Consider the following 25,563-nt stretch of genomic DNA (forward strand, 5'->3'; position numbering starts at 1 on the left):
CGGTCGCGGGCGGGGCCTGCGCGGCGGAGGGCGTGGCTTGCGGCGGGGGCGGGATGAGAACGGTGCTGGAGCTGTTGGAGGGACGCCAGGAGGTGGCAACTACTAGGGGGTGTGAGGGACTGACCTGGGATGAATCCTGCCACCCGGACTCAGGAAGAAAATCCTGAGGTGGCGACCTGCAGACTGGGCTGGGAGATGGAGAGCCCGCTCACGCCCACCCGACCGCCTACCACCAGTGTTCCCGGATGCATGGGCTCCAGCGTCTGCCCTTTCGCCATTTCCTCCCAACTGGCATTAAATCCTGGTGTGGTAGATATCAGTGATTAAGAGTCTAGGCAGCCACGTGTTCTATTGCCGCCAGTCCGCAGGAAACGCAAGTGATCGTTTTGCTGCGTTAACTCTATGGGCGCCCAAATCTTAGGAATCCATTCCACGCCACCCCGAAAACAGCGCTTGACCCTTCTGGACTGCCACACAGGAGGCGATCAATGTTTTTCTTTCTTTACTTATTTTTTTAAGAGACAGGGTCTCGCCCTGTCCCCTAGGCTGGAGCACAATGAGGCTCACTACAGCCTGGAACTCCCGGGCGCAAGTGATCCTCCTCAGCCTCCGGAGTGGCTGAGACCCCAGGCGTGCGCCACCATGCCTGGCATCAATCAATGCCTTTCAAAATAAAGGCTGTTAAACGTAGTATAGAAAAGAAGCTTTTTAATGGTAGGTCCTACCAGACGTGTTTGTTTGATTTTTAGGTTTGGTTAATGCATTGTTTCCCGTACAATCTCAACCCGCGGAAACCCCGAAACTCTAGAATTCGTTCAGGTCTCTTTCGCTTCCAGGTCATCCCCGGGGCAACGGCCGCCGCTCTAATTCTTGTCAGAACCTCCAGGCCAGTTTCAGCAACGTGCAGGCAGAAGCTGGCGCCTAGGTGGGATGCGAGGGCGTGTGGAGCGCGGGGAGGAGAGCCCCACAGGCCTTTCCTGGGCACCCGCAGTGGATGAGAAAGCTCCTTCGGGCGCCTTTCCGGGAAGTTGTTTGGCTGAGGGCAGGTGGTCCGTCACGTGAATGATTAAAAGTTGTTACCTTGGAGAAGAAATGGGGGAAAGGATTGGCTTTCGGAGGTGGGCTGGAAACTACAAAACCGAGCTTCCTGGGAATGCCTTTTAGGCTGACAGGAAGTGGAGCGTCACCGAAAGGGAGGGGCGGCCACTCGGGGACTGTCCCCTGCTCCAGGCGCTCACTTTGCGGGCGGCGCTTTTTCCAGGTTGTTAATCCAACGAATGGGGAAAGATAGATGCACGCTACTTGGTTTAGAAAAAAAACAAAAATGAGCAAACGAGACGCCCCTTGCGTTTTATGATAACCAAGCTGCAAGGAAATAAATCGGCTGGCCCTACTGCAATCTACTGCACTCGAGGTAAGGAGACACAGCAAAATGCTCCAGTGTTAGTATTTTTCTTTTTGCAGTGAGGATATATGCATGTTTTGCTCTCGTTCTGGGAACTTTGTGTGCGTGTATGGGGTAGTAATTCGGTGGTTTTATTTTTGAAAATATGTACTTATTCTACAATTTTGAAAAATGTTCATGTTAATTAAAACTGCTGTGTAAAAACAGCTATGTTTCAGAAGTAAGTTCTGGGAAGAGTATTTTGTATTTGCCTTTGTTAGTGTATATTTCATTCTTTTAATTTAAATGTAGAAATATTTAAAATTAGTAGCATTTACTCTTTTTTCGGAAGGAATTTTTTGTATTAGAAGTAGACCTTGAATTTTACTCTACTGCACTGCTGAGGAAAAATTAATTGGATGCAAACTAGATAGTTTAAAGATAAATAATTCTATGGTAATTGGATTTTTCTCCAAAACGCCCTTATTCAATATGATTTAACTTGGGAGAAGGAGGGAGAAGTAATAGAAATAATTAAATTTCAGCAACTGATTTCCAGCATAATCCTAACTCATCAAGGTCAGCTGCATTTTGAACTTTTTTGTATTCTGCCTTTGAAAATAAGTCCTATGTTTTATACTGTATTGCTACAAATCAGAAATTGCTTAAGTGGTTTATGGAGAAACCTACATTACGCCTTTTCAAATAGTTTTGAGATGAGTATGAAAAATTGAAGTTTAATTTCAGTTACATCAGTTTCCAGAGACTCCCAAATTCCCCCACTCCCCATCCCCAAAGATATATGATAAGTATTTCCATGAGGACCGTCTCCTTTCAAAAAGTGACAGTGATGTCTTCACATCTTTCAGTCTTGAAGAGCATAATGACCAAATTTAAAACTAAAGACATTTTATTTGCAATATAGAAGTGTAGGTGGACACTATTTAAATCAGGAAAAGTTCTATGAGTGAAAAACGTCAGGCTGTGCCTCACTTTTGTCATTGTCAAATAATGTTTGTCCCATATATGTTAACCTATCTTTGTTGTCATATCAAATTTGTTTCTTTCATTCAACAGTCATTTAATGAATGTCTTCTATGTGCCAGGCTCCATGCTGGGCGCTGGGGATACAAAGCCAGATAAATCAAAAGTTCCTTCCCTGGAGGAATTTTATGGAGAGGAGTAGTTATGAAGAAAGGGGGGGTTGTGACAGGCAAATCAGTCCAGTATTTTAGAACTCTGTGATGTTTCAAATTTACACAAGGGATGCCCTTGGAGCAGTGTGGAGGGACAGCTGTCACTCAGTAAGTCTTTCTATAAATACTAAGCCATTTCTTTTGCCCTTTCAATATGTTGTATTGGAAAATCAAAAGTGATTCTTCAACTCTGTTCAAATGGTATCTTGCAAGTCACCAATCAGAATTCTTAATTCCTTTGTATGTTACAAGATTAAATAGGTTTATAAGATCATAAAATACATATATTATTGAACATTTTTAAACTAAAAAATGGATTTCTACCCTGAACTTTTAAATATGTTTTTATATCTCTCCTACCAACTAATTGCATTAGGTTAGCTATGCAGACTCTATGGGTGGAAAAACCCCAGCTGCTCAGACATGTGATTGAGGATTCTGAGAAATGAAAGCAGAGAGAATTAAGGGGCAGAAGCTCATCTCAGTCATGGTTTCAGCTCCTTTTAGGCAATGGTCAGCAAGGAATAGGAAAGATGCTATCTGTCATTCCTCAGTAATCAACCCTGGCATTTATCTGCAACCCTATTTGACCCTTTTAGATGCTTCAAATTGAGTGCCCTGGGAACTGCTGGTTAAAAAAGGAGTTGTAAAGGTACATAAGAATACAAATTCATATAAATCTAGAAATTGGATGCAAGTGCAAATTGCTAACATATTCAGATGTTTTGCTCCATGGCATACATCCTCTGGTTTCAAATGTGTAACATTAGATAGTTGGGATCGTGTGCATTTATTTTGCTTCTGGATCCTTGTATTAGGGTTCTCTAGAGGGACAGAACTAGTAGGATAGATGCGTATATGAAAATGAGTTTATTAAAAAGAACTGACTCAAACAATCACAACGTGAAGTCCTACGATAGGCCATCTGCAAGTTGAGGAGCAAGAAAGCCAGTAGTGGCTCAATCAGTCCCAAAACCTCAAAGGTAGGGAAGCTGACACTGCCGCCTTCAGTCTGCAGCCAAAGGCCTGAGAGCCCCTGACAAACCACTGGTGTAAGTCTAAGAGTCTAACAGTCAAAGAACTTGGAGCCTGATGTTCGAGGGCAAGAAGCATCCAGCACAGGAGAAAGATGAAGCCCAAATACTCAGCAAGTCAGCTTCTCCCACCTTCTGCCTGCTTTTCCTAGCCATGCTGGCAGCCAATTGGATGGTGCCCACCCACATTGTGAGTGGGTCTTCCTGAGAGTGGGTCTTCCTGTCCTAAGTCCACTGACTCAAATGTTAATCTCTGCTGGCAACACCCGGAAACACCCAAATACACCTAGAAACAATACTTTGCATCTTTTAATTCAATCAAGTTGACACTTAATATTAACCTTCACAAGTCCATCCCTTGTCAACTTGAACCCATACACATTTCTTGAAATCATACCTAATCTCCAAATAAATGAAACTGCCTTTGCAAAAATTATAACTGAGGAAATTATGACAGTGAAAGATATCAGACCTAACCAACTCCATCTTGCTTCTAACCTCTAAACTGTCCTTGTCCATTCCTGAACGTAAGCCACACTAGCCTTGGGAAGGAATTTAGTTTATAGTTTAAATAATAGCCCTTCCCAAAAGCTAAACTGTTCTTGTAAAATGATTCAAAGGCCACCAGGCACCAAGTTAGGATGAGAGGGGCTGGAATTCTAAATATTACCAGCCATTATTCCAGAGGTCATAAGATTTGCAACTTTTCCAGTTACTCTTGAGGATAACATCACTATTGTGAAACTAAGATTGGCCTTTTGAGATGTCTTTTCAGGTTTTTGCATTTCTGATAACTGGATGGCCCCACCTGGACCTGCCAACCAGTTCTGTGGCCCCCACCCTGGAGCTGACTCAGCATAAAAGGACAGTTTCGACTCCCTAAGATTTCATCCACGAGCCAACCAGTCAGCACTCCCAACTCACTGGCCCCTTACCCAACAGATTATCCTTAAAAACTCTGATCCCTGAGTTTTCCAGGAGGCTGATTTGAGTAACACTAAAACTCTGGTTTCCTGCACAACTGGCTCTGCATAGATTACTCTTTCTCTTTTGCAATTCCCCTGTCTTGATAAATTCGTTCTGTCTAGGCAGCAGGCAAGGTGAACCCATTGCATGCTTACATAAAAGCAATAATACGGTCATAATTGTGCCTAACAATACAGCTATCCTTTATATAACCAGAAGCATACTAATCCTTAACCTAAATGCTATTACATAAAGTGAACAACATTTAAATGCTGATATGATGTCAATAAATGTCACATGATACAGGAAAAAGAGGGGAAATAAAGATATATTCTTAGTACAAGTGTATACATGCATAAACATATTCTTAACAAAATAAGGAGGAAAACTCATGACAATTACAGTCCTAGTTTCTGCAACTGGTCATGTGGTCATAGCTGGTATTGATCACTACCTTCTTCTACTACCCATTCTGTATTCCCTTTGCTTTCAGCAAGCACCTCAGCAGGTCATAGTTTTTTACCTGGTGAAGTAAATTGGTACTGCAGAGAGTACGGCATTGGTATAAAAATATCCAAAAATATGGAAGAGACTTTGGAACTGGGTAACGGGTAAAGGATAGAAAAGTTTGGAGAGCTCAGAAGACAGGAAGATGTGGGAAAGTTTGGAAATTCCTAGAGACTTGTTGAATGGTTTTGACCAAAATGCTGATAGTGATATGGACAATGAAGTCCAGGCTGATGTGGTCTCAGATGGAGATGAGGAACTTATTGGGAACTGGAGCAAAGGTCACTCTTGCTATACTTTAGCGAAGAGGCTGATGGCATTTTGCTCCTGCCCTAGAGATCTGTGGAACTTTGAACCTGAGAGAGATGATCTGAATTTGGAACTTATGTTTAAAAGGGAAGCAGAGCATAAAAGTTAGGAAAATTTGCAGCCTGACTATATGGTAGAAAAGAAAAATCCATTTTCTGGGGTGGAATTCAAACCAGCTGCAGGAATTTGCATAAGTAACAAGGGGCCTAATGTTAATCACCAAGGCAATGGGGAAAATGTCTCCAGGGCATGTCAGAGACCTTCACAGCAGCTTCTCCCATCACAGGCCCAGAGATGTAGGAGGGAAAAATGGTTTCATGGGCTGGGCCCAGGACCCTACTCCCACTCTGTGCAGCCTTGGGACTTGGCGCCCTGCATCTCAGCCATGGCTAAAAAGGGCCAACGTACAGCTCAGGACATTGCTTCAGAGGGTGCAAGCCGCAAGCCTTGGCAGCTTATACATGGTGTTGAGCCTGTGGGTGCACAGAAGTCAAGAATTAAGGTTTAGAACCTCTGCCTACATTTCAGAGGATGTATGGAAATGCCTGGATGTCCAGGCAGAAGTTTGCTGCAGGGGCAGAGCCCTCATGAAGAACCTTTGCTAGGGCAGTGTGGAAGGGAGATGTGGGGTTGGAGTCCCCACACAAAGTCGCCACTGGAGCATTGCCTAATGGAGCTGTGAGAACAGGGCCACCATCTTCCAGACCCCAGAATGGTAGATCCACAGACAACTTGTACTGTGCACCTGGAAAAGCCACAGACACTCAAATGCCAGCCCATGAAAGCAGCCAGGAGGGGGACAGTACCCTAAAAAGCCACAGGAGTAGAGCTTCCCAAGACCCTGAGAGCCCACCTCTTGCATCAACATGCTCTAGATGTGAGACACAGAGTCAAAGGAGATTATTTAAGAACCTTAAGATTTAATCACTGCCCCGCTGGATTTCGGAGTTGCATGGGGCCTGTGGCGCCTTTTTTTTGGCCTATTTCTCCCATTTGGAATGGGAGCATTTTTCCAATGCCTATATCCCCACTGTATCTTTGAAGGAACTAACTTGCTTTTGAATTTACAGGCTCCTAAGCAGAAGGGACTTGCTTTGCCTCAGAAGAGACTTTGGACTTGGACTTTTGGGTTAATGCTGGAATGAGTTAAGACTTTGGGGGACTATTGGGAAGGCATGATTGTGTTTTGAAATGAAATTTAGGAGGGGCCGGGGTAGAATGATATGGTTTGGCTGTGTCCCCACCCAAATCTCAGTTTGAGTTGTAATCCCCATAATCCCCACTTGTTGTGGGATGGACTCAGTGGGAGGTGATTAGATCATGGGGGCAGTTTCTCCCATGCTGTTCTTGTGATAGTGAGTGAGTTCTCACAAGATCTGATGGTTATAAAAGTGGCAGTTTTTTCCTGTGCTTACTCACTCTCTCCTGCCCCCTTGTAAAGAAGGTGCCTGCTTCATCTTCCATGATGGTCATAAGAGGCCTCCCTAGCCATGTGGAACTATGAGTCAATTAAACCTCTTTCCTTTATAAATTACCCAGTCTGGGGTATTTCTTTATAGCAGTGTGAAAACAGACTAATACAACCCTCAATAGAAAGATGAAAACCAAAATGTATCACCAACCTCACTGGAAGTCATTCATCATCTACCTCATTGCCTAAATATAATTTTTAGAAGACAGAATAACAAATTTTAATTTCTAAACTAACTCAAGGCTTATGGACAATGGCATTGAAAGCATCATTTTTTGTTTTGTTTTTTAATTTCCTGCCGACTGACAGAAACATCACAGAAAATTCTTTGATTTATCTTAATAGTGACAAGAGAGCCTGTTTCTATCAATTACTGAAACCATAAGGAAGTTTTTTAAAAATTAAACTTCAACACAATGAGGTAAGTACCAATATTTTTTGGCTTTTGTTTAATTGTTGTAAAATACATATAACACAAAATTTATCACCTTAACAGGTTTTAAGTATACAGTTCAGTTGTGTTAACTGTTTTCACATTGTTGTGCGGCTGATCTCTGAAACTTTTTCATCTTACAAAACTGAAACTTTATACCCACTGAACAACAACTGTCCATTTCTTCCTACTCCCAGCCCCTGGCAACTGCCATTCTTCTTTCTGTTTCTATAAATTTGACTTTCCTAGGTACCTCATAATAAATGGAATCATACAGTATTTGTCTTTTTGCGACTGCTTATTTCAATTAACATAATGTCTTCAAGATTCATCTATGTTATGGCATGTATCAGAATTCCCTAATTTGTAAAAACAGAATAATAATACTCTTTTGTACCTATGTATCACATTTTCTAAATGTATTATCCATTCATCTGTCAATTGACCTTTAGGTTGCTTCTGCCTTTTGGCTCTTGCAAATAAGGCCACAATGAACATGGGTGAAGTACCAGTACTTTTGTCTGAGAAAAATTATTTCCTGTAGAGTTGGTTTTATTTCCTTGGAAACACTAGTTCTTACTTAAGCCAAAATCTTAGAAAATACTGAGAGACCTCTCTTAGGTCCATTGAAATAGTAGTCCAGGTTACAGAATGAAGTCAGTACCTATAGAGTTGAATATTCTTGTAGACCAGAACAAAGCTGGACATAGAGACTATTCAGAAGACATAGAAAATACAATGTGGCCGGCCGGGCGCAGTGGCTCACGCCTGTAATTCCAGCACTTTGGGAGGCCAAGGTGGGCGGATCACGAGGTCAGGAGATCGAGACCATCCCGGCTAATACGGTGAAACCCCGTCTCTACAAAAAATACAAGAAAATTAGCCGGGTGTGATGGTGGGCGCCTGCAGTCCCAACTACTCGGGAGGCTGAGGCAGGAGAATGACCCGAGGAGGCGGAGCTTGCAGTGAGCCGGATCGCGCGCGCCACTTAACTCCAGCCTGGGCGACAGAGCGAGACTCCGTCTCAAAAAAAAAGAAAAAAAGAAAATACAATGTCGCTCAAGTGAGAGAGTCGAGAGTTTGATTTAGTCTTGCCACCCTTTCTGTGGCTCAGGAAAAATCTTTTAATACTATATTCTCAATCTCAGATGTCCTGTCTGCAAAATGGATGGATACACTTTATTTCCTTTCTTTGTAAAGATTTGAAACATTATCAATTTGAGGTAATCTATAATATGAAGCAAGGAGAGCTCTGACAACTTTCATTAGTAATGCTCAGCTCTGTGAGGGCAGGAATTGGTTCTTCTTGCTCACTACCATCCCTTAGCACTTAGTGCTGGGCACGTGGTAAATACCTATAAATATTTGCTGGATATTTTGACCTTCCCCTAATAAAGTAAGAAAGCTCACATGAAGTAGGATTGCTTCCATCTTAGGTTCAATACCTAAAAATATTTATAAGCCATAATTCATCTGTATGAAATCCATTTCTCTTACAGAAGTGATTTTGGAAATTGAGTTAATGGCTGAAAACCAATATTGGATAAAAGAGAAAGGGTTCTATAGAACAGAACAGGGATCTGTTGCCTGACAAAACAGATTCAAATGAAAATCTCCAGTATCCTGGAATGGTAAAAGTACAATATTTGCAGATGTACTTGGTTTCTTTTTGACCCATTTCTGGAACTAATTTTGCATGGCACTGTACTGAGCTAAAAATGCTTTTCTATTTCTAGGCTTTCCTCTTAGGATGCATTGACTCCTTGGATCCTGTGAGTCATGGATATGTTCCTCTTAGGAATAAGGCCTCTCTTACTCCTGCCCTAATATATGTCCATGGAATTGGTCATCTCCAAACATCATCATCATTATCATTATCATCATCAATAGCTACAATTAATTGACTATTCCAAGAGATAGGTGTAAAGCTAGAAAGAACTTTTATCTAGCATAATTCAGACCTGCGCAGTTTGAAAGTAGAAAGGACCTCATTGTCTACCCCAGTAGCAGATAGCTAGATTGAAGGAAGCAAGTGGTGCTTTAAAACGACTTTATGCATAATATTTATGTTATTTCCCTGTAAATAAGTGATAACAAAGCAAACTCTAGTTAATTGATAATAGCTGCCTGAAGCATTGTTGAGAAGGAATAAGATCCTTTGTATAGGAAAGGGGAAGAGGAAAACTAGAAAATGCTAGGACCAATGAGCAGCTTTTGCAATGCGTAAGAGCTTAGGATTGAGGAGGGAAATAGAAACACAGGTACTTAATGCCTGATATCCCATTTTCAGTGCTGCCCTTGTTGTTCATTCTAGCCTGATTTACCTGTTAAGAAATGGCTCATTCAACCTGGCCGCCAGAAGGAAGACTTGATATTTAATGTAATCAGCACAGAGATGCTTTCCTCACAGCTTGCAGTGCTAAATGACCTATTGCAGCAACATCATTCTACTTAAATGTGATACTGAAGTTTCTGTAGCTACTTCTCAATATTTTAGCAATTGTTTCAGAACTGTAGTCTAAAAAGTGTAATAAGGGCAGGACTAGGCCTTCTAAATAACAAGGTTTAAATTGGCTATCAATGATCATATATATGCGTAGCCATTCTATTGTCAATAGAAAAGATGGATCACTTCCACCCTAATAACTAGTCCATAACACAGTTGATCCAGATTGTAGTCATCTAAATGATCCATTCACATCACTGTAACTGGCCATAAACACAAGATCACAAGATGAATCTGTGACACTACATTGACTCTTTTATTATTATAAGTCTATTCCTATTCCTGCCTTTACTACTATATTTATTATTACCACAAACTAATTTAAATTATTTTGTTTTAGATTTGTGAAAAAAGTAACAGGAATTAAGAAGAACCTCATAAGAATAGAAGAGCTCCTTAGGAAAAAGGGAGGGGAAATCATTTTGGAAGGAGAGCATAGAATTGGTAGAAAATGAGAAAAGCTGTATGGCATTTCTAAAACAACAATGAAAAGAATGACCTTCCTGAATGTGGGTAAAAACCTTACATCAAAAACTCTTCCCAGAATCTTGTATAGCACCTGGAAAAGACTTGTGAAGAAAAGTGACCTTTCATGTACCATTTCTGGCATTTTGTATTTTGCAATGAAATAAATTCTAGTTTATGCAGCTTATAATTTTAATGGAAGAAGCTTACCATGGGCAATACTGAATTGAGTTGTGTAGTGTTCTGACTTAGTTTTCTTTTTATGCCAATTGTTATGAAGTCTGTAGTTTTTTTCACTTTCTGAACCCAAACTAAATTTTCTTTTCTCAACCAAGTAAGACTTTTTTTGTCTGTTTAAATCATGTACGCTGCCTGCCGAATTAAATAATATAGCTTCTGGTTATCATGACCTGCTAAACTTCCTTGGGGAAATTCACAAGGATGATATTATCCATCAAATGATGCTTTCCCCCCAAGGCAAATCAGCTCATTCACCAAGAGCTTTCATAGAAACAGGGATGTTCAAATATATTTTAATGCAGACTATCTTTGAAAAGATGTGAAAAAAATCAGAGATCTGAGATATCTTTTGTTTATCAAGTGGCTTGGCCACAGAACTGCATGTAGAAAGGAGGCCTGTGTGGTCTGTGTTTGAGGTCACATTTCATGACATGCTCTTCTAGTCACCAGATGGGTGATGACCCAGCTCTTCTATGTAGGGAACAGTTGCTTTGGTACTGTCTAGTCTTAATTGGGCCTTAATTTGCATTTAATCTGAGTTTATTCTGTTAATGTTTCAGGAATTCATTGACATTTAGGACAATTTAGACATAAATTCTTTCATTTAATTCAACTATAGTGATGTGAGCACTGAGTCAAAAAATGGGCCAGACACTGTTCTGGATTGTAAAGAAGGACAGAAACTTCCCTCAAGATACATTAAGACTGAAAAAAACAGCCAAAGAACAGTCGATAGTTGAAATACCTGAAAACAAGGACTAGAAACACAGTAATCAGAGTTCACTGGAATACTCAGGGTGGAGAGTGGTGAGGGAAACATTTATAGGAGATGTGATATTTGAAAGGGATTTGAGGGGCAGGGAGTAGGAGTTTGTCAGATAGAGAGAGAGAAAGGCTTTGTAAGTAGAGAAAATAGCATGTACCAATATACGGCGTCATGGATCAGCTCGCTGTATGTAGGTGCCATTGAGGGGAAATGTCTTTTTGGAATTTGGTACCACATGCCCCTTTGCCTTAGTTTAAACAGTGTTGGTTATCTGCATGCCATAAACCTGGTCAGAAACTGGTCATTGGTTGTAGAGCTGTCTCTTCCAATTTTCTTCTTGCATCTTCTTACATGCGTCAGCTCAGGTTCTGCATTGGCCTCTGTATTCAACCTTGGAATGATTTTATCTCTTGGCAGCTGAGGCCCCTTTTCTGAGCATCTATATTCTGTATTCATCAGTTTATAGGCAAGTAAATATTCTGGAAGATGAGCCAGAGGAGAAACAATCTGGACAGTATGAGGCAAATCTCGTAGTGAAATGGCAGAATAGTTATCGTTCTTCTACCATCTGTGGCATCAAAATAAAAATGACAGCTTCTCATTGTACAACACCACGTTGCTCATTGCTTTTCTACCTTATGAGTCAGAGAACATAATCTTTGTTCATGCTGTGCGCTGGCATATTTGTTTTCAGCTTCTCTCTGGATAATTATTGCTTTCCAGTCTGAAGGAACTAGCCTTGAGGAAAGAATCTTTCAATGGTGTTTCTTCTAGGGAACTTTGATAGATTATGTAGTAAGTAACTCTATAGCAGATCTTTGGAAATTCAAATTGCCTGGTCCATTTAAAGACATCCATGACAGAATTTGTACTGTTATTTAATAGACTATTTATTATTTACTTTCTTATTCTAGGTCCACATTTAAGAAAATTACTTATAATTTCAAATAACGCTCTTTCAAAAGCTACTTCAGTTCTCAGATATTTAAATATTACTGACATAATGACCCAGCAATTCTACTCTTAGGTAAGCACCTAAGAGGACTGAAACCATATGTTCACATAAATGTTCATAGCAGCATTATTCATAATGGCCAATATGTGGAAACAATTCAAACGTCCATTAACTGATGAATGAAGAAAATGTGGTCTATCCATAGAATGGAATGTTACTTGGCAACAAAAAAAATGAGGTACTGATATATACCTCATGATATATACAGCATGGATGAACCTCAAAAACATTATGCTAAGTGAAAAAAGCCAGATACAATGGTCATATATTGTATGATTCCATTCATATGAAATATCCAGAATAGGCAAATCCACTGAGACAGAAAATAAATTAGTAGTTTCCTGGGGCTGGGATGCAGGTCGGGTTAAGAGAAGTGAAAATGGGGAGTGGCTGCTAATGGGTCTGGGGTTTCTTTCTGGGGTGTTGAAAATGTTTTAAAATTAAATTGTGGTGATGGTTGCAAAACTCTGTGATTATACTAAAAGCTACTGAACTGTATACTTTAAATGGGTAAATTTTATGGTATGTGATCTCTCCTTAAAGCTACTAAAAAAAACTCCAACATGACAAGTATAATTTTTTATATTATCTTGCAGGTTAGTGACAGTCTTGCTTATTAAGTTTTTGATACATCCTTGCAGAATTTACCATAACATAGTGGAAAGAGTTGTGGACTGTGCCATCAGGAGGTTTAGAGTCTTCTTCTGGCTCTGCTGCTGATTAGCCACATGCAGCTGCATGACCTTAGGCAAATTCCTTATCCCCGGACCTTGAGTTGTTTATCTGTGAAACAAGGAAACTGGCTAAGGAGTGCCCTGAAGTCTCTTTCAGCTCTCTGAGTTTCTGTGTTTGTGCAATAAGTCATGTAATTATGTAATTATTGGGGCAGTATTTTTTAGTTGGTTTTTTGTTTTTTTGTGAGATGGGGGTCTCACTCTGTTCCCCAGGCAGGAGTGCAGTGGTGCAATCACAGCTCACTGCAGCAGCCTCAACCTCTTGGCTCCAGCTATCCTCCTGCCTCAGCCTCCTGAGTAGCTGGGACTATAGGCATGCACCACTACAGATGGCTGATTTTTTAATTTATTTGTAGGAATGGGGTCTCATGACATTGCCCAGCCTGGTCTCAAGCTCTGGGGCTCAGGCAGAATCCTGCTTTTGCCCCCGTAAGTGCTAGGATTACAGATGTGATCCATCATGCTTGGCCTACCGGGCCAGTTTTAGAGACAGGGCTTTGCCCTTTATTGTTTGAGTATAACTAATGGCAGTAGGATTTTCAGAAGCCACCTCTCTAGTAGTCCTCATCATGATGTTTAAGTGTGTTTTATTAGGCAACCTATATGCAGATCAGGGTTTCTCAACCTTGGCATTATTGCCATGTTAGGTCAGATAATTCTTTGCCATGGGGGGCTGTCCTATGCATCGGAGGATATTTAGCAGCATCCCTAACATCTACCGACTAGACAGCAATAGTATCTCCCCTCTAGTTGTGACAATCAGAGATATCTCCAGACTTTGCCAAATGTCCCCTGGAAGACAAAATCATCTCTAGTTGAAAACTCTTTGTGTCCCCAACAGTGGTCACCAACCTTTCTGGCACCAGGGACCTGTTTTGTGGAAGACAATTTTTCCATGGATGGGTGGTGGGGGATTGTTTTGGGATAAAACTGTTCCACCTCAGATCATCAAGCATTAAATTCTCATAAGGAGCGTGCAGCCTAGATCCCTCACATGCACAGTTCACAATAGGGTTTGCACGCTTGTGAGAATCTAATGCCGCAGCTGATCTGACAGGAGGTGGAGCTCAGGTGGTAATGCTTGCTTACCCATTGCTCACCTCCTGCTGTGCAGCGGAGTTCCTAACAGGCTGCACACCAGTACTGGTGTGTAGCCTGGGGATTGGGGACCTCTGGTGTAGAAGATGCTAAGTAACAATGTATCAAAATAACTAAAAGGATATGTTCTCTACCTATAAAGAACTAATGAATTAACGTGTAGAAAATATCATTGGGGGAACTCTTGGATTTTTTTAGTTGATAAGGAGAAGAGGAAGGATTTTTGTTTTGTTGGCATTTACTGTATTTATCAAAGTTATATTTACTGCTGTCGTGGGGATGGGAGAAGGACAGAAAGGGAATAGACTAAGAGCTGTCAGATCCTTTTTGGAATCAGGCAGGGTGTCAACAAATATATAAAGACATAACTTAAAAAAGGAAAAAACAAAACCTAAAGGGAAAGTTTAGGAATTTAGGGCAAGAGAACTGAGGTGCTTATGTTTACTTCTAGTTCTTCCCAAGTATGACATACGTCATCCAGATGTGTTTTTTCTCATATCTCTCATTCAAAGCTTAAAGCTGCAAATTAGATGATAGGTTCTTTCTTTAAAAGAAGAACAGAAGAATACCAAAAACTGTGAAATCCGTATAGCCATAAAGTCATCATTATTCTCCAAATTGTACTGAAGCTGTTTCTAATGGGCCTACAATGGAGTTCTAGACCTCAGCTATTCTCAAAGTACAGTGTGCCACTTGCACTACAGTCTATGAAGTCCTTGCTCTTCGTACTTTACTGTGCAAACTAAAATTTACATAATTTTATTGGGCTGCATTATTTAATAAATACCACATGAAATATTTACACTATGTTTCTAAAGACATAAATTATTCATATCTCCTGAAATCTTTCTGATACAGGTAAAATTGGGGGATTAGGAGCTATCTGAAAGGAAATGTCTATGATGGGTACAGGGGATAAACTCCTACTTAAAAAAATACATGAGAAGGAAGCAGTCACTCATGAGTGTCTTCAACAGTGCATATTTATAGTAAGCTAAAGTAATTAATCTTATTACTTTTTCTAGATTAAAACTGCTAGGTAGTAAGTTATTAGTGTCTAGAGATCAGAAACACTTCTATGTAAGTTTTAAAATGTGCTATTCCTACTCAGCTGCAGAAAATGAATATAAAGATCTTAATCATGGTATACTATAATGCAGTTAATCAAAGTGATTCTTTACTCAGTACTTATAACCGGCCATTTTTATGTAGAACTGAAAATATGTGTTATGGGACCTACTTTTCATTCAGTATTAAAAGGATTTTCAAGGACTTTGAACCAAGATTATTAATTCATAATGATTTGTCTTTGACCACATTAACGGTACATGTTGTTTTAGTAAGAGGGTACATAAAATGAAAACATGGTACACTAAAGCTTTAAGTTACTGTCCTTGTAAAATAATCATGGAAAAGCTGAGGTTACCTTGAAAATAATTTATTTTATTTATACCTTAAGAGTGAGGCCGTGATAGAAGCAGAAACACAAAATTGCTCTTTTTAATAGAACAAGCTGCAGAGAAAGTCCAGGAGAGATACCCTTGAAAGCACTCTCAAAAGCTTACTCTAAAGGTGACATTACTTTTCAAATCTGGACTCTTGAAAAGTGAGAGCTGCTGAATGACAATGATCTTCTCCTTGTCTTTGTGAACAAACTCTTCCTTTGCTTGCACATGACTGAGCATACTGTCCCGTCATGGAGAGTGTGCCCTTGTCCTTCTTGCAATTCTCTAAACGCTCATAAACTTCAAAGGAAAATGTTAAAGACGTGGTATATATGATCTCTCTACGTCCTTGAACTATAGAGAGGAAACTTTCTACAATTACAAAACACACATCACAACATGAAACAAGCTTACAGGAATATGATGGTTACTAACCCAACCACTGCCAAGTCTCCTCAGTGAAAAACAAAATGTTGAGTAGATATCATTAGGAAAGTAAAATGAGATTTAGTTTGGAACAGAATATTCCAAAACTATTCTATTCTATTCCAAACTAAATTTAGACTACAGTCTTAGGATTGCCTATGGAATGATGGCCTAGCTTCAATTGCCTAACTTTAGCCACAAGACATGAAGTCAAGAGCTTAGATATTACTATGTAAGTATACATACAGTTCACTTTTCCAAGAAGAGGGGGAGTACCAAAAATAAAATGTACAGAGGCAGTGTTATACCAAGAAGAAGAGTGACAGTAGCTCTTTGCAGTTAGTATACTTCAGCCGTGGTTAGCAGTGAAAAGTCTTATCCAGCTGTATTACATGTGTCAGTAGTAAGCAATAGGTGAGAGTAACTGTTTATCATATAGCCAAGAAGAGAAATTGTACCAGAAGTGGGGATGAGAAGGGATAGACTATGGGTTAATTAAGGTCACCAAGAATAACATCTCAAATATTATTTCTCAGAGATCTATTTTTTTCTTAAAGGTGTTTTAAATATGTTGTTTAGAAACTCCTGATTGGTTTTTGTTTCCAGTCTTTCTTTTCGTAAGTAAATTTCTTTGAATAGTTCATTTTCCTCACTTCTGGCTTTGCACTTGAATAGAGTAGTAAAATAGATCCATGATGTGCTGAAATGGCTATGAAGACTCAGTTGCCAAAGTACAAAACAAGGACCATACCTAAAATGCTTCTGGTGGCCTGTGGAAGAGTAAGTAGCCTGGGATCAGAAGCAGAATAGCAGAAGACTGAAAAACAGAAATAATTGAAAGCCAACAGTACTGCAGCAGGAGTCAGCAAGCATGGAAATGAAATGTTATTGGAATCCAGGGAATAAGTTTTAAATCTGTCTGAGATTTAACCTTTTCTCATATAAGCAAGGGATTTGATTACACGAAATTTGTTGACAGTGGATAGCTAGACTGTACTTATCAATTTGTTCACTACTGTTCTATGGCTATCTCTGGAAGACCCTTTAGGTACAATAAGGAAGATGGGAGAGTACATAGCTGATAATAATACCTTGTAATTTGTACTGTGAGAGAGGGAGTTGTGGAAGCTCTAGGGCTGTGCCTCAGTTCAACCTGGATTTAAGCCAGGCAATACACCCTCAAGCCCATGAACAACCTAGGCTCTAGGGGCAGATTTTCCTGTTGGAAATTACTTGGTAATCTTGGGAAGGGCATGTAATCTCTGTAAGCATCTAAACTATTAAATGGGAATAATAATAATAAATAATAAATTAGATCCAAGAACCCTCCAATGGCTTCTCATCTGGCTTATAGTAAAATCCAGACTCTTTAATGAGGGTCAGAGGTCCTACATAATCTGGCCCTTACTTATTCTGATTTATTCTCTTTATAAACAGATTCTCTTCATACCCACTACCCCAGATTATCTTTTGAATTTGTTTATCGTGTTATCTGTTTCTCCCTATCATCTCCTCTGCTACTAACAGCAGACACCTTTTCTATCTCATTAATTGCTGTATCCACAGAACCTGGAACAGTGGTGGCACAAAGTAAGTGCTCAGTAACTATCTGTTGAGTGAATAAGTACATACTGTGGTATATGAAGCACATAGTACAGGGCCTGATAAGTAATAAACCTACCATAATTGTTTGCTGCCTCATGTATTATGGCTCTGTATGATTTTGTTTGGGAAAAAGTCTGCTACTACAGAAGTGTAGATTTGAAATTAATATAGTACTAAGGGAAATAAAATCCCAGTTGAAAAATAATTTCAGTTCTGGAGATTTAGTGATAAAATGATGGCAAATTTTTAAATGCTTAATTTTTCCAATTTTGTATGTATAACATCTTTTGTCTGCAACTGCGTAACAAGCAGGGCAAGAAAGGTGGGAGTATTAAACTGGTTTTTTAAAATCTCTTAGGCCAAATTACCTTATTGAGGAGGAAGGGAGAACTGAATTTGAATCAACTAAAATAAGATTGGTATCTTTCCTCATTGGAAAAAAACATGAAAACACGGGGACTAGTAAGAATGCTAACATTTGTATGTTGTTTCCATTTCTACTCTAGGTGTTGCCACATCTGCAAACTTCCTGGGAGAGTAATGGGGATTCGAGTGCTTCGATTCTCTTTGGTGGTCATCCTCGTATTATTACTGGTAGCTGGTGCTTTGACTGCCTTACTTCCCAGCGTCAAAGAAGACAAGATGCTCATGTTGCGTAGGGAAATAAAATCCCAGGGCAAGTCCACCATGGACTCCTTTACTCTCATAATGCAGACGTACAACAGAACAGATCTCTTATTGAAACTTTTAAATCATTATCAGGCTGTACCAAATCTGCACAAAGTGATTGTGGTATGGAACAATATTGGAGAGAAGACACCAGATGAATTATGGAATTCTCTAGGGCCCCACCCTATCCCTGTGATCTTCAAACAACAGACAGCAAACAGGATGAGAAATCGACTCCAGGTCTTTCCTGAACTGGAAACCAGTGGTGAGTTGCAGTGGAGTTCTCAGCCTGGAAAGGCTGCCGCTATCCAGAGCTGGGACAGACGTGAATTTCTGGCCTTCTGCTTGTCTTAACTGTCTGGAGAAAAATGAAGGAAGTTAGTCCTAAGAAAGCACTTTGGAAAGCTTGAGGGACAATTTCCAAGATGTCAAGAAGTGGTTTCCTGGCAAAGAGGTTAATATTGTAATAAAGGATATGCTATAATTACATATTATTGCATTACAGTTGATGGTAAGATGCCATTTAGCTTATGCTTAATATATTTTTTTGCCACTCCTCTTTTCCTGCCATTCCTGACAGTTTCATGAGGTTGCAATTTGCTTAAAAGAATCTTGGCTTTATTTATTTATAGGCCCAATAGTTTCTGGGATGATGGATAATAACTACTTGATTATTTTCCCTTCAGGCAGTTATACAATCAGTTATGATACCAAAAAAATTTTTTTCTACTGGACAAATCTCCCCAAGAATACATTGCTTATTTACTTATTGGGTCAGAAAATACTTCATTTGAATGATCTATGTAGACACTATTGTATTTTACTACTTTTGTTTTCATTTCCAAACTATTCAACTTAAATTTTTGTCCTTTCATTTTAGCAGTGTTGATGGTAGATGATGACACACTCATCAGCACCCCAGACCTTGTTTTTGCTTTCTCAGTTTGGCAGGTAATGTTGCTGTCTCTTTTATGAAACCGTCTTTATAAGATCTTGACTAGTACTTAACCAGGGCAACACGGTTAATATAGAAGTTACCTAAAATATTTTAGATAATATTTATCTAAAAGGTGGATGAATTTGTTATAGGCTAATCAAGATTTTCTGAGCTTAGTTCAGCCAACCTGAAAGTTATAGTATCTTTTATCTATATTTAATTTATATTTTGGTGTATTGGGGAAAAGAGCTAGAACTGCCTTCCAGAGAACAATGGGGAAATGATGTGGTCCAGCAAAAACTAGACTGAGGAGATATTTTGCCTAGATCACAGACATGTGTCTCAAATGATAAGCGTATTTCTATATTAATATTGTATATAACTTTTTGTAAAAGGAAGTATTTATTACCTCCACAAAATTTAATCCTGGTTCTGAGAGCATTGTTTAGAAATTTTGCAGTAATGATTTTACATGTACCATTGTGGTAGGAGGGTTTTGTTTTATTTTGTTTTGTTTTTTTCTAAATCCTAGCTTGAATAAGCAGGCATAAATTCGTCAGTATCCTATAAAAGCAGCTCTCTCCTATTGAATATGTGTTAGTAATAGCTAACTTTTACAAGTTGCACTGCCATTACCTGAAACCAGAACTGCATAGAAGTACTTGGAAGCCGTGTCAAATAATTAAACACTGTGCTACCCAGTAAATGATCTAATTTATACCATGGTAACTTTTAAAATTAGCTTCTTGGGATATAACAGCATTAGATATTAATGGTAAGTGATCACAATACTCAGCAGATATCAGCATTTTTAAAACTTCAGTTTTTAATTTCATGCCTAGTGTGCTGATCAACGAAATTTTTCCATATCAACAATTTTTTTTTCCAGCCCTTGGAATGAAATGAAATAAATGAAAGCTTCTTGGACAAAAAGTTCTAATGTGATAATTCAACTGTGAGATTTCTATTGACGCTTAAAAATCCGTTTGCCCAAAATGTAAAAATGGAGGCAGAATATGGGGACTGTGGTTAATTGGAACCATCTGAGTAAACTATAAATTAAAGATACATAAATATGATTTCAGGTTTTATTTATAAAAATATCAAAAACAATTTCAATCCATTGACCAACTTAAATTCAGTCCAACCCAAACCCTGCATAGCATAATGATCTGAGGTTTGTGTATAAGCAAGCAAGATTCGAGTAGACATTCATCTGTGTCTTTGTATTTGCCCATTACCTCCACTTTTAGTGTTTTCCCTTTTCCCTCTCTAGCCAACTGTGAAATTTCTTTCATTCTCCTAGATTGTGTAAATAGTGCATCTTCTCTGAAGCCTCCCAGCCTTTATCCCCCATCCCCTGACCTTCCCCTTTGCTTCCCAGCAACACAGTTGTCATTCTACCCTCAATGTTCCCATCAGATTTACCCAGCTGCACTTAAAACAACTTTCTCACAGTATTGTATTTCCTTGTTTGCATATCCATATCATACCCCTCTACCCTCTCTAGACTATAAGTGCTTCGAAATAGCATTAACTCAGCCTCATGTGTGTGTGTATGTGTGTGTGTCCCTAGTTCTGCGTCTGTTCAATAAATGAATGAAACTCAAATTATTTATGAGAGTGAATGAAACTTTCAACCCTGTAAATTCTTACCTCTTTCCCATGCTTCAGTGTTTTTATTTTGTTTGCTGATTGTTGTTTTATTTTTAGTCACGTTCATCTACCATCTATCCTTTCATCAAAGATTCTGATGCATCTCTCTCACATATGTATAATGTAAACATTTATTTTAGTTAGATAAATATAAACATTTATTTATATTATCTCATTTTTTTAAAAAGGAAACACCCAAGCTGAAATGGGATAAAATATAACATTGTTTAAAATCAACAGTAACTTTTATGAACATCGAAATCAACATGAAAAAGAGATAATCACACATGTATGTCCATAATTTTATATATTCCTAAGAGATTAGAACACATTTTCAAAACGATCCCATTATCTCTTATCTCCTACAATAAATAGCATTCAGGCAGTCAACTTTTCTCGCAGCAGATTTTGAAGGATTGGACTCTGGTGACTGGAATTTGTTAATGTCAGATAATGTTTGAATTAGGAGAACATTTGTAAGGGTAGAATATTTGTTTTCAGAGATGTTTGGGTTGTGATGCAATTTGACCTGTAAACATATCAGAACATAGATTTATGAAGTTACCTGGAGCTAGATAAAACTGAAATATAGGAACCAGGAATAAGGAAGAGTTGACAAATCAGTTTCATTCTCTCTGTAATAAATCATTGCCTTTTTCACTATGTCTTCTCTAAAAATATGTGACATTTAATTTTTCTTTTTCCCTCTTTTCAGCAATTTCCTGATCAAATCGTAGGATTTGTTCCTAGAAAGCATGTCTCTACTTCATCAGGTATCTACAGTTATGGAAGTTTTGAAATGCAAGCACCAGGGTCTGGAAATGGTGACCAGTACTCTATGGTACTGATTGGAGCCTCATTCTTCAATAGCAAATATCTTGAATTATTTCAGAGGCAACCTGCAGCTGTCCATGCTTTGATAGATGATACTCAAAACTGTGATGATATTGCCATGAATTTTATCATTGCCAAGCATATTGGCAAGACTTCAGGGATATTTGTGAAGCCTGTAAACATGGACAATTTGGAAAAGGAAACCAACAGTGGCTATTCTGGAATGTGGCATCGAGCTGAGCACGCTCTGCAGAGGTCTTATTGTATAAATAAGCTTGTTAATATCTATGATAGCATGCCCTTAAAATACTCCAACATTATGATTTCCGAGTTTGGTTTTCCATATGCCAACTACAAAAGAAAAATATAAAAGTAAAACAAACAAAAACAAACCCGAAAACTGCTTGGCATTTGAGTAGCTTCTCCATGCTATGTATTTTTTTAAGCAACATCATGAACTTTTATCTACTCCAGAAGTCTCTACGATAGAAAAAAAAGTGCAGTGCTTCTAGGATATAAAATTCACATTACTTTTGAAAGCCAAGAAGTTGGTCTTATCCAGTTAGGTCTTCTTATGAAGAGTTTTTATCCAGGGATATAACTCCTTGGTCAGTGATTTTATTGTTTACATCCTGAGACTGTTCTACAGTTTCTTTGACTCCTGGCATTTGCCTTAAGGACCTATAGCAAGCTGTTTTCTAGGATCAGAAACTCAAGAGAGGCATTTCTCTGCTTTTCCCTAAAGGTCAATTGTTTTAATTTGAAGCCTGAAATGCCTCTTTAGCAAAAGCCTGTGGTATGGGGTAAAGCCATGTAAGAAGAGAATAGTCTCAGTCACATGTGAAGAGGAAAATTTGCAGCTGCTAGTGCTTTCCTTGTGGCCCTGCCAACCAGCTCTTCCAGGATGAACTCAGTCCAGCATGGTTTTGATGTAACCATCCGTGCTTTTATTTTTGTTAAGTCTTTTGTGACTGGGACAGTTAATTTTAGTAGCTGAAGAACGTCTAGTTGTTTGCTTGATTTTTGTGAACATTTACTGCATGGATCACAAAACAATATACCCTGTATTTCTTATATGCAACTTATATGCAGCAAAGAGTAAATGTGTTACTAGATTCAGGTAGTGCATTTTGTCACTGAATCTGACCTTGAGAATGTACATTAATTCTTATATTTTACGTAATGTATGTGTTGTTTAAGAAATGTATTTAAAAACCTGAAAAAAATGAGTAAGAACTGGCAGAAGTTAAAACCCTTTGTATCAAAAGATCTTTATTGGTAGAGTACTGGTTATCTTCTGGATACTAAAAAGCTGTATTACAAAGCCAAACACTTGCATTCACAACTTTAAAAAAAGAAGATCCAAGGTACTATTCATAATGATGAAATTTCAACTACATACAAAGAGGAGAAAATAAGAACCCAGTCATAACAGAGGAATTCTATAGGAGTCTGCATCAATTCATTGTTAAGGTTGCCTACTCTCTGTTATGTGAATTAGCATCTGTGTTCCACCCATTGTCTGTGTTTAGTACTTGTTCACCACTAGGACAAGGAATTCTTAACTAGGCCTCTGTTTACCATCTTCTCTTTCTCCTCCTTTCCCTCTTCCTCCTTCTCGTCTTCCTTCTTATATAATGATAGTATATTCTCAAAATTGCAAAGCTGTGAGAATATTAAAATAATCATGGCTAATGTTCCAATAATGAGGTCTTTGTGCATTTAGTTCCGCATATGATGGTTTTTTTTTACATTAAAGAGTGTATGTGTCTTAATGCAGTCAGATTGTAAAAAGCAAAAAGAAACTAAGAACCTTACTAAAAATCGATAATGTCAGTTATCTGTTTCGTCCAATATTGGTAGTACTTTTTTGCCTCTTATGATTCTTCTAGCAGATAAATAAAATAAACTTTTGCCATCCATGTGTTCTCTGTTAACTAAGCAGAATCCTGTTTTTGTGATTGGTGTTCTTACACATTTCTAGATATGATACTCTAATATGTTGCTGAGAATAAGGTAGAGACATTAGCCACATTATCCATGAAAAAATATTCCCAAATTTTATTTCCCATCTTGTGTCTTTAAACTTGTCTTAAGCATCACATAAGTTAATCATATCATGTTTTCAGATATTATAGAGCAAATAATATGAAACCAAAATGCAGTTCAGTCTACATTACAAAGACTCTTGCATTGTAGGTAGACTCCTATTAAAGCTGTCTTTCCCTGAACACCTCTTATTCTTGCCTCAAATGATCCGGAGAAGACATGCTCGGCTTAAAACTTTGTAAGAGAAGCAATGCAGCGTAGTGGGTCAGTTGTGCACACTTTGCCATTAGAATACTTGGGCTCAAATCCTTGCTAGACCTCATTTTCACTTTACTCAGTTTCTTTATCTGCAAAATAAGAATAATATCTGCCTGGAGTTTGTTTTAAGGAATAAAGGAGATAACTTGCATAAATATAACACAGTGCCTTGCCCATTTTAGATGTTCAATAAATGAAAGCTGTTGGGATGACAGTGTTATTGATAATAAGGACAGAATTATTCCTTCCACTCACCACCTAGGTGTTAGGAAGCCCCTGCATCCACCAGGTGAGACAGTCAGGCAATTATTTACATTTAGCTATGGGCAAGGAACCATGGCAGTTTCATCTCCTATTCATTACTTATTTCAAATACTGCTTTTTCTTTCTTTTTTTTTTGAGACGGAGTCTCTGTCAAATACTATTTTTCTTATGATTAAAGCAGTATATATTCATTCTGGCAATTTTGGCATATTCAGAAAAGTATAAAGAAGTAATTAAAAGCCCACTACCCCAATTAACAGTGGCATTTTTGTATGTATTCCTGCAGACTTTTCTAGGCATATATTTTACTAGCATGATTTATCTGGTATTATATGAATAAACCATAATTTATGTACTCAATCATACTACCATTTTATTTTATACTTTTTTACCATTATAAAAACATTTGGATAAGTATCTTTGCCTTGAAAAGATATCTTTGGGCATATCTATAATTATTTCTTTAAAATCAAGTCCAACAAAGTTCAATACCTGGGTCTATCTAGTAGTGTGTGTGTTTTTAGGGTTTTGCTACATACTGCTAAATGCTTCCAGAGGTGTTGACATAGCTAGACTATTCATACCACATCTTAGAGCACCTGTTTCCTGTCAGTTTCCCAAAATTGAATATTATTTAACAGGTTCTTTCATATATTTTTTCTATATATAGAATACTCAAATGGTGCTGGATTTGAAAGGCTGCTCGTTCATAGAACTCTGTATTGAGAAGGCTGAAAAGGCAGGCAATCAACTATCAAAAAAGCTGGAGGGCAATATAAGCTTCAGGAAGCATTTGACAGCTTCTAAAAACTTTACTCCAAGGTTTAGAGTATAAACAATGAAAATTTCCTGGTACCAGCAATAAACCATTTGAAAGCAACAGAAATGGCCACATTTGTTTTCCCCTGGGAAGACCTAAGGCTTTGAACCTGAGGTCAGGAAGGGATATCTGTGTGTGCTAGAATACATGCACTTGAGGGGGTAGGAGGGACAGGGAGCGGAATGTGGGAGAGGGAGTAGAGGATATTGCTGTGATGGAGGAGGAGTATGAAGGTACTGAATCTCAAAGGTTGCCACAATGACTTAAATGGTGAGATTAGATCATCCTCTATCCCATGCCAGCTTTTATTGTTTATTGTTCCACTAAGGTGCTTTCAACTTTGTTCACTTTCTCCATTCCTTCCTTCTTCCCCTCCCTCATTCTTCTTTCCTCCACTCCTTGAAAGCCTTCTTAATATACAACTCAAATATATAGCTACCATAAATGAAAAAAAGACCATTTAGTACCCTAGAAAC

At 38.6% G+C, this 25,563-nt stretch overlaps 1 protein-coding gene across 10 annotated transcripts; it reads left to right on the forward strand.

Annotated features, from left to right (window-relative positions):
* The first annotated feature begins 22 nt into the window (after window positions 1–22).
* On the forward strand, window positions 23–23,633 carry EXTL2 (exostosin like glycosyltransferase 2). 10 transcript variants are annotated; one of them, XM_009247331.4, is made up of 7 exons: window positions 79–714; window positions 837–925; window positions 1,262–1,414; window positions 7,177–7,288; window positions 18,107–18,534; window positions 19,150–19,220; window positions 21,578–23,633. In XM_009247331.4, the coding sequence occupies exons 4-7, from the start codon at window positions 7,284–7,286 to the stop codon at window positions 22,064–22,066; spliced, it is 993 nt and encodes a 330-aa protein (XP_009245606.2). In that variant the 5' UTR covers window positions 79–714; window positions 837–925; window positions 1,262–1,414; window positions 7,177–7,283; the 3' UTR covers window positions 22,067–23,633. The 10 variants fall into 10 exon arrangements, with proteins under 10 accessions (XP_054386636.1, XP_063574394.1, XP_009245606.2 ...); XM_063718305.1 differs by having other exon boundaries at window positions 81–714; window positions 7,213–7,288; XM_054530661.2 differs by lacking the exon at window positions 837–925 and having other exon boundaries at window positions 23–714; window positions 7,213–7,288.
* The last annotated feature ends 1,930 nt before the right edge of the window (window positions 23,634–25,563 follow it).

The sequence above is a fragment of the Pongo abelii genome, chromosome 1 (assembly GCF_028885655.2).
Source record: "Pongo abelii isolate AG06213 chromosome 1, NHGRI_mPonAbe1-v2.0_pri, whole genome shotgun sequence".
NCBI lineage: Eukaryota > Metazoa > Chordata > Mammalia > Primates > Hominidae > Pongo > Pongo abelii.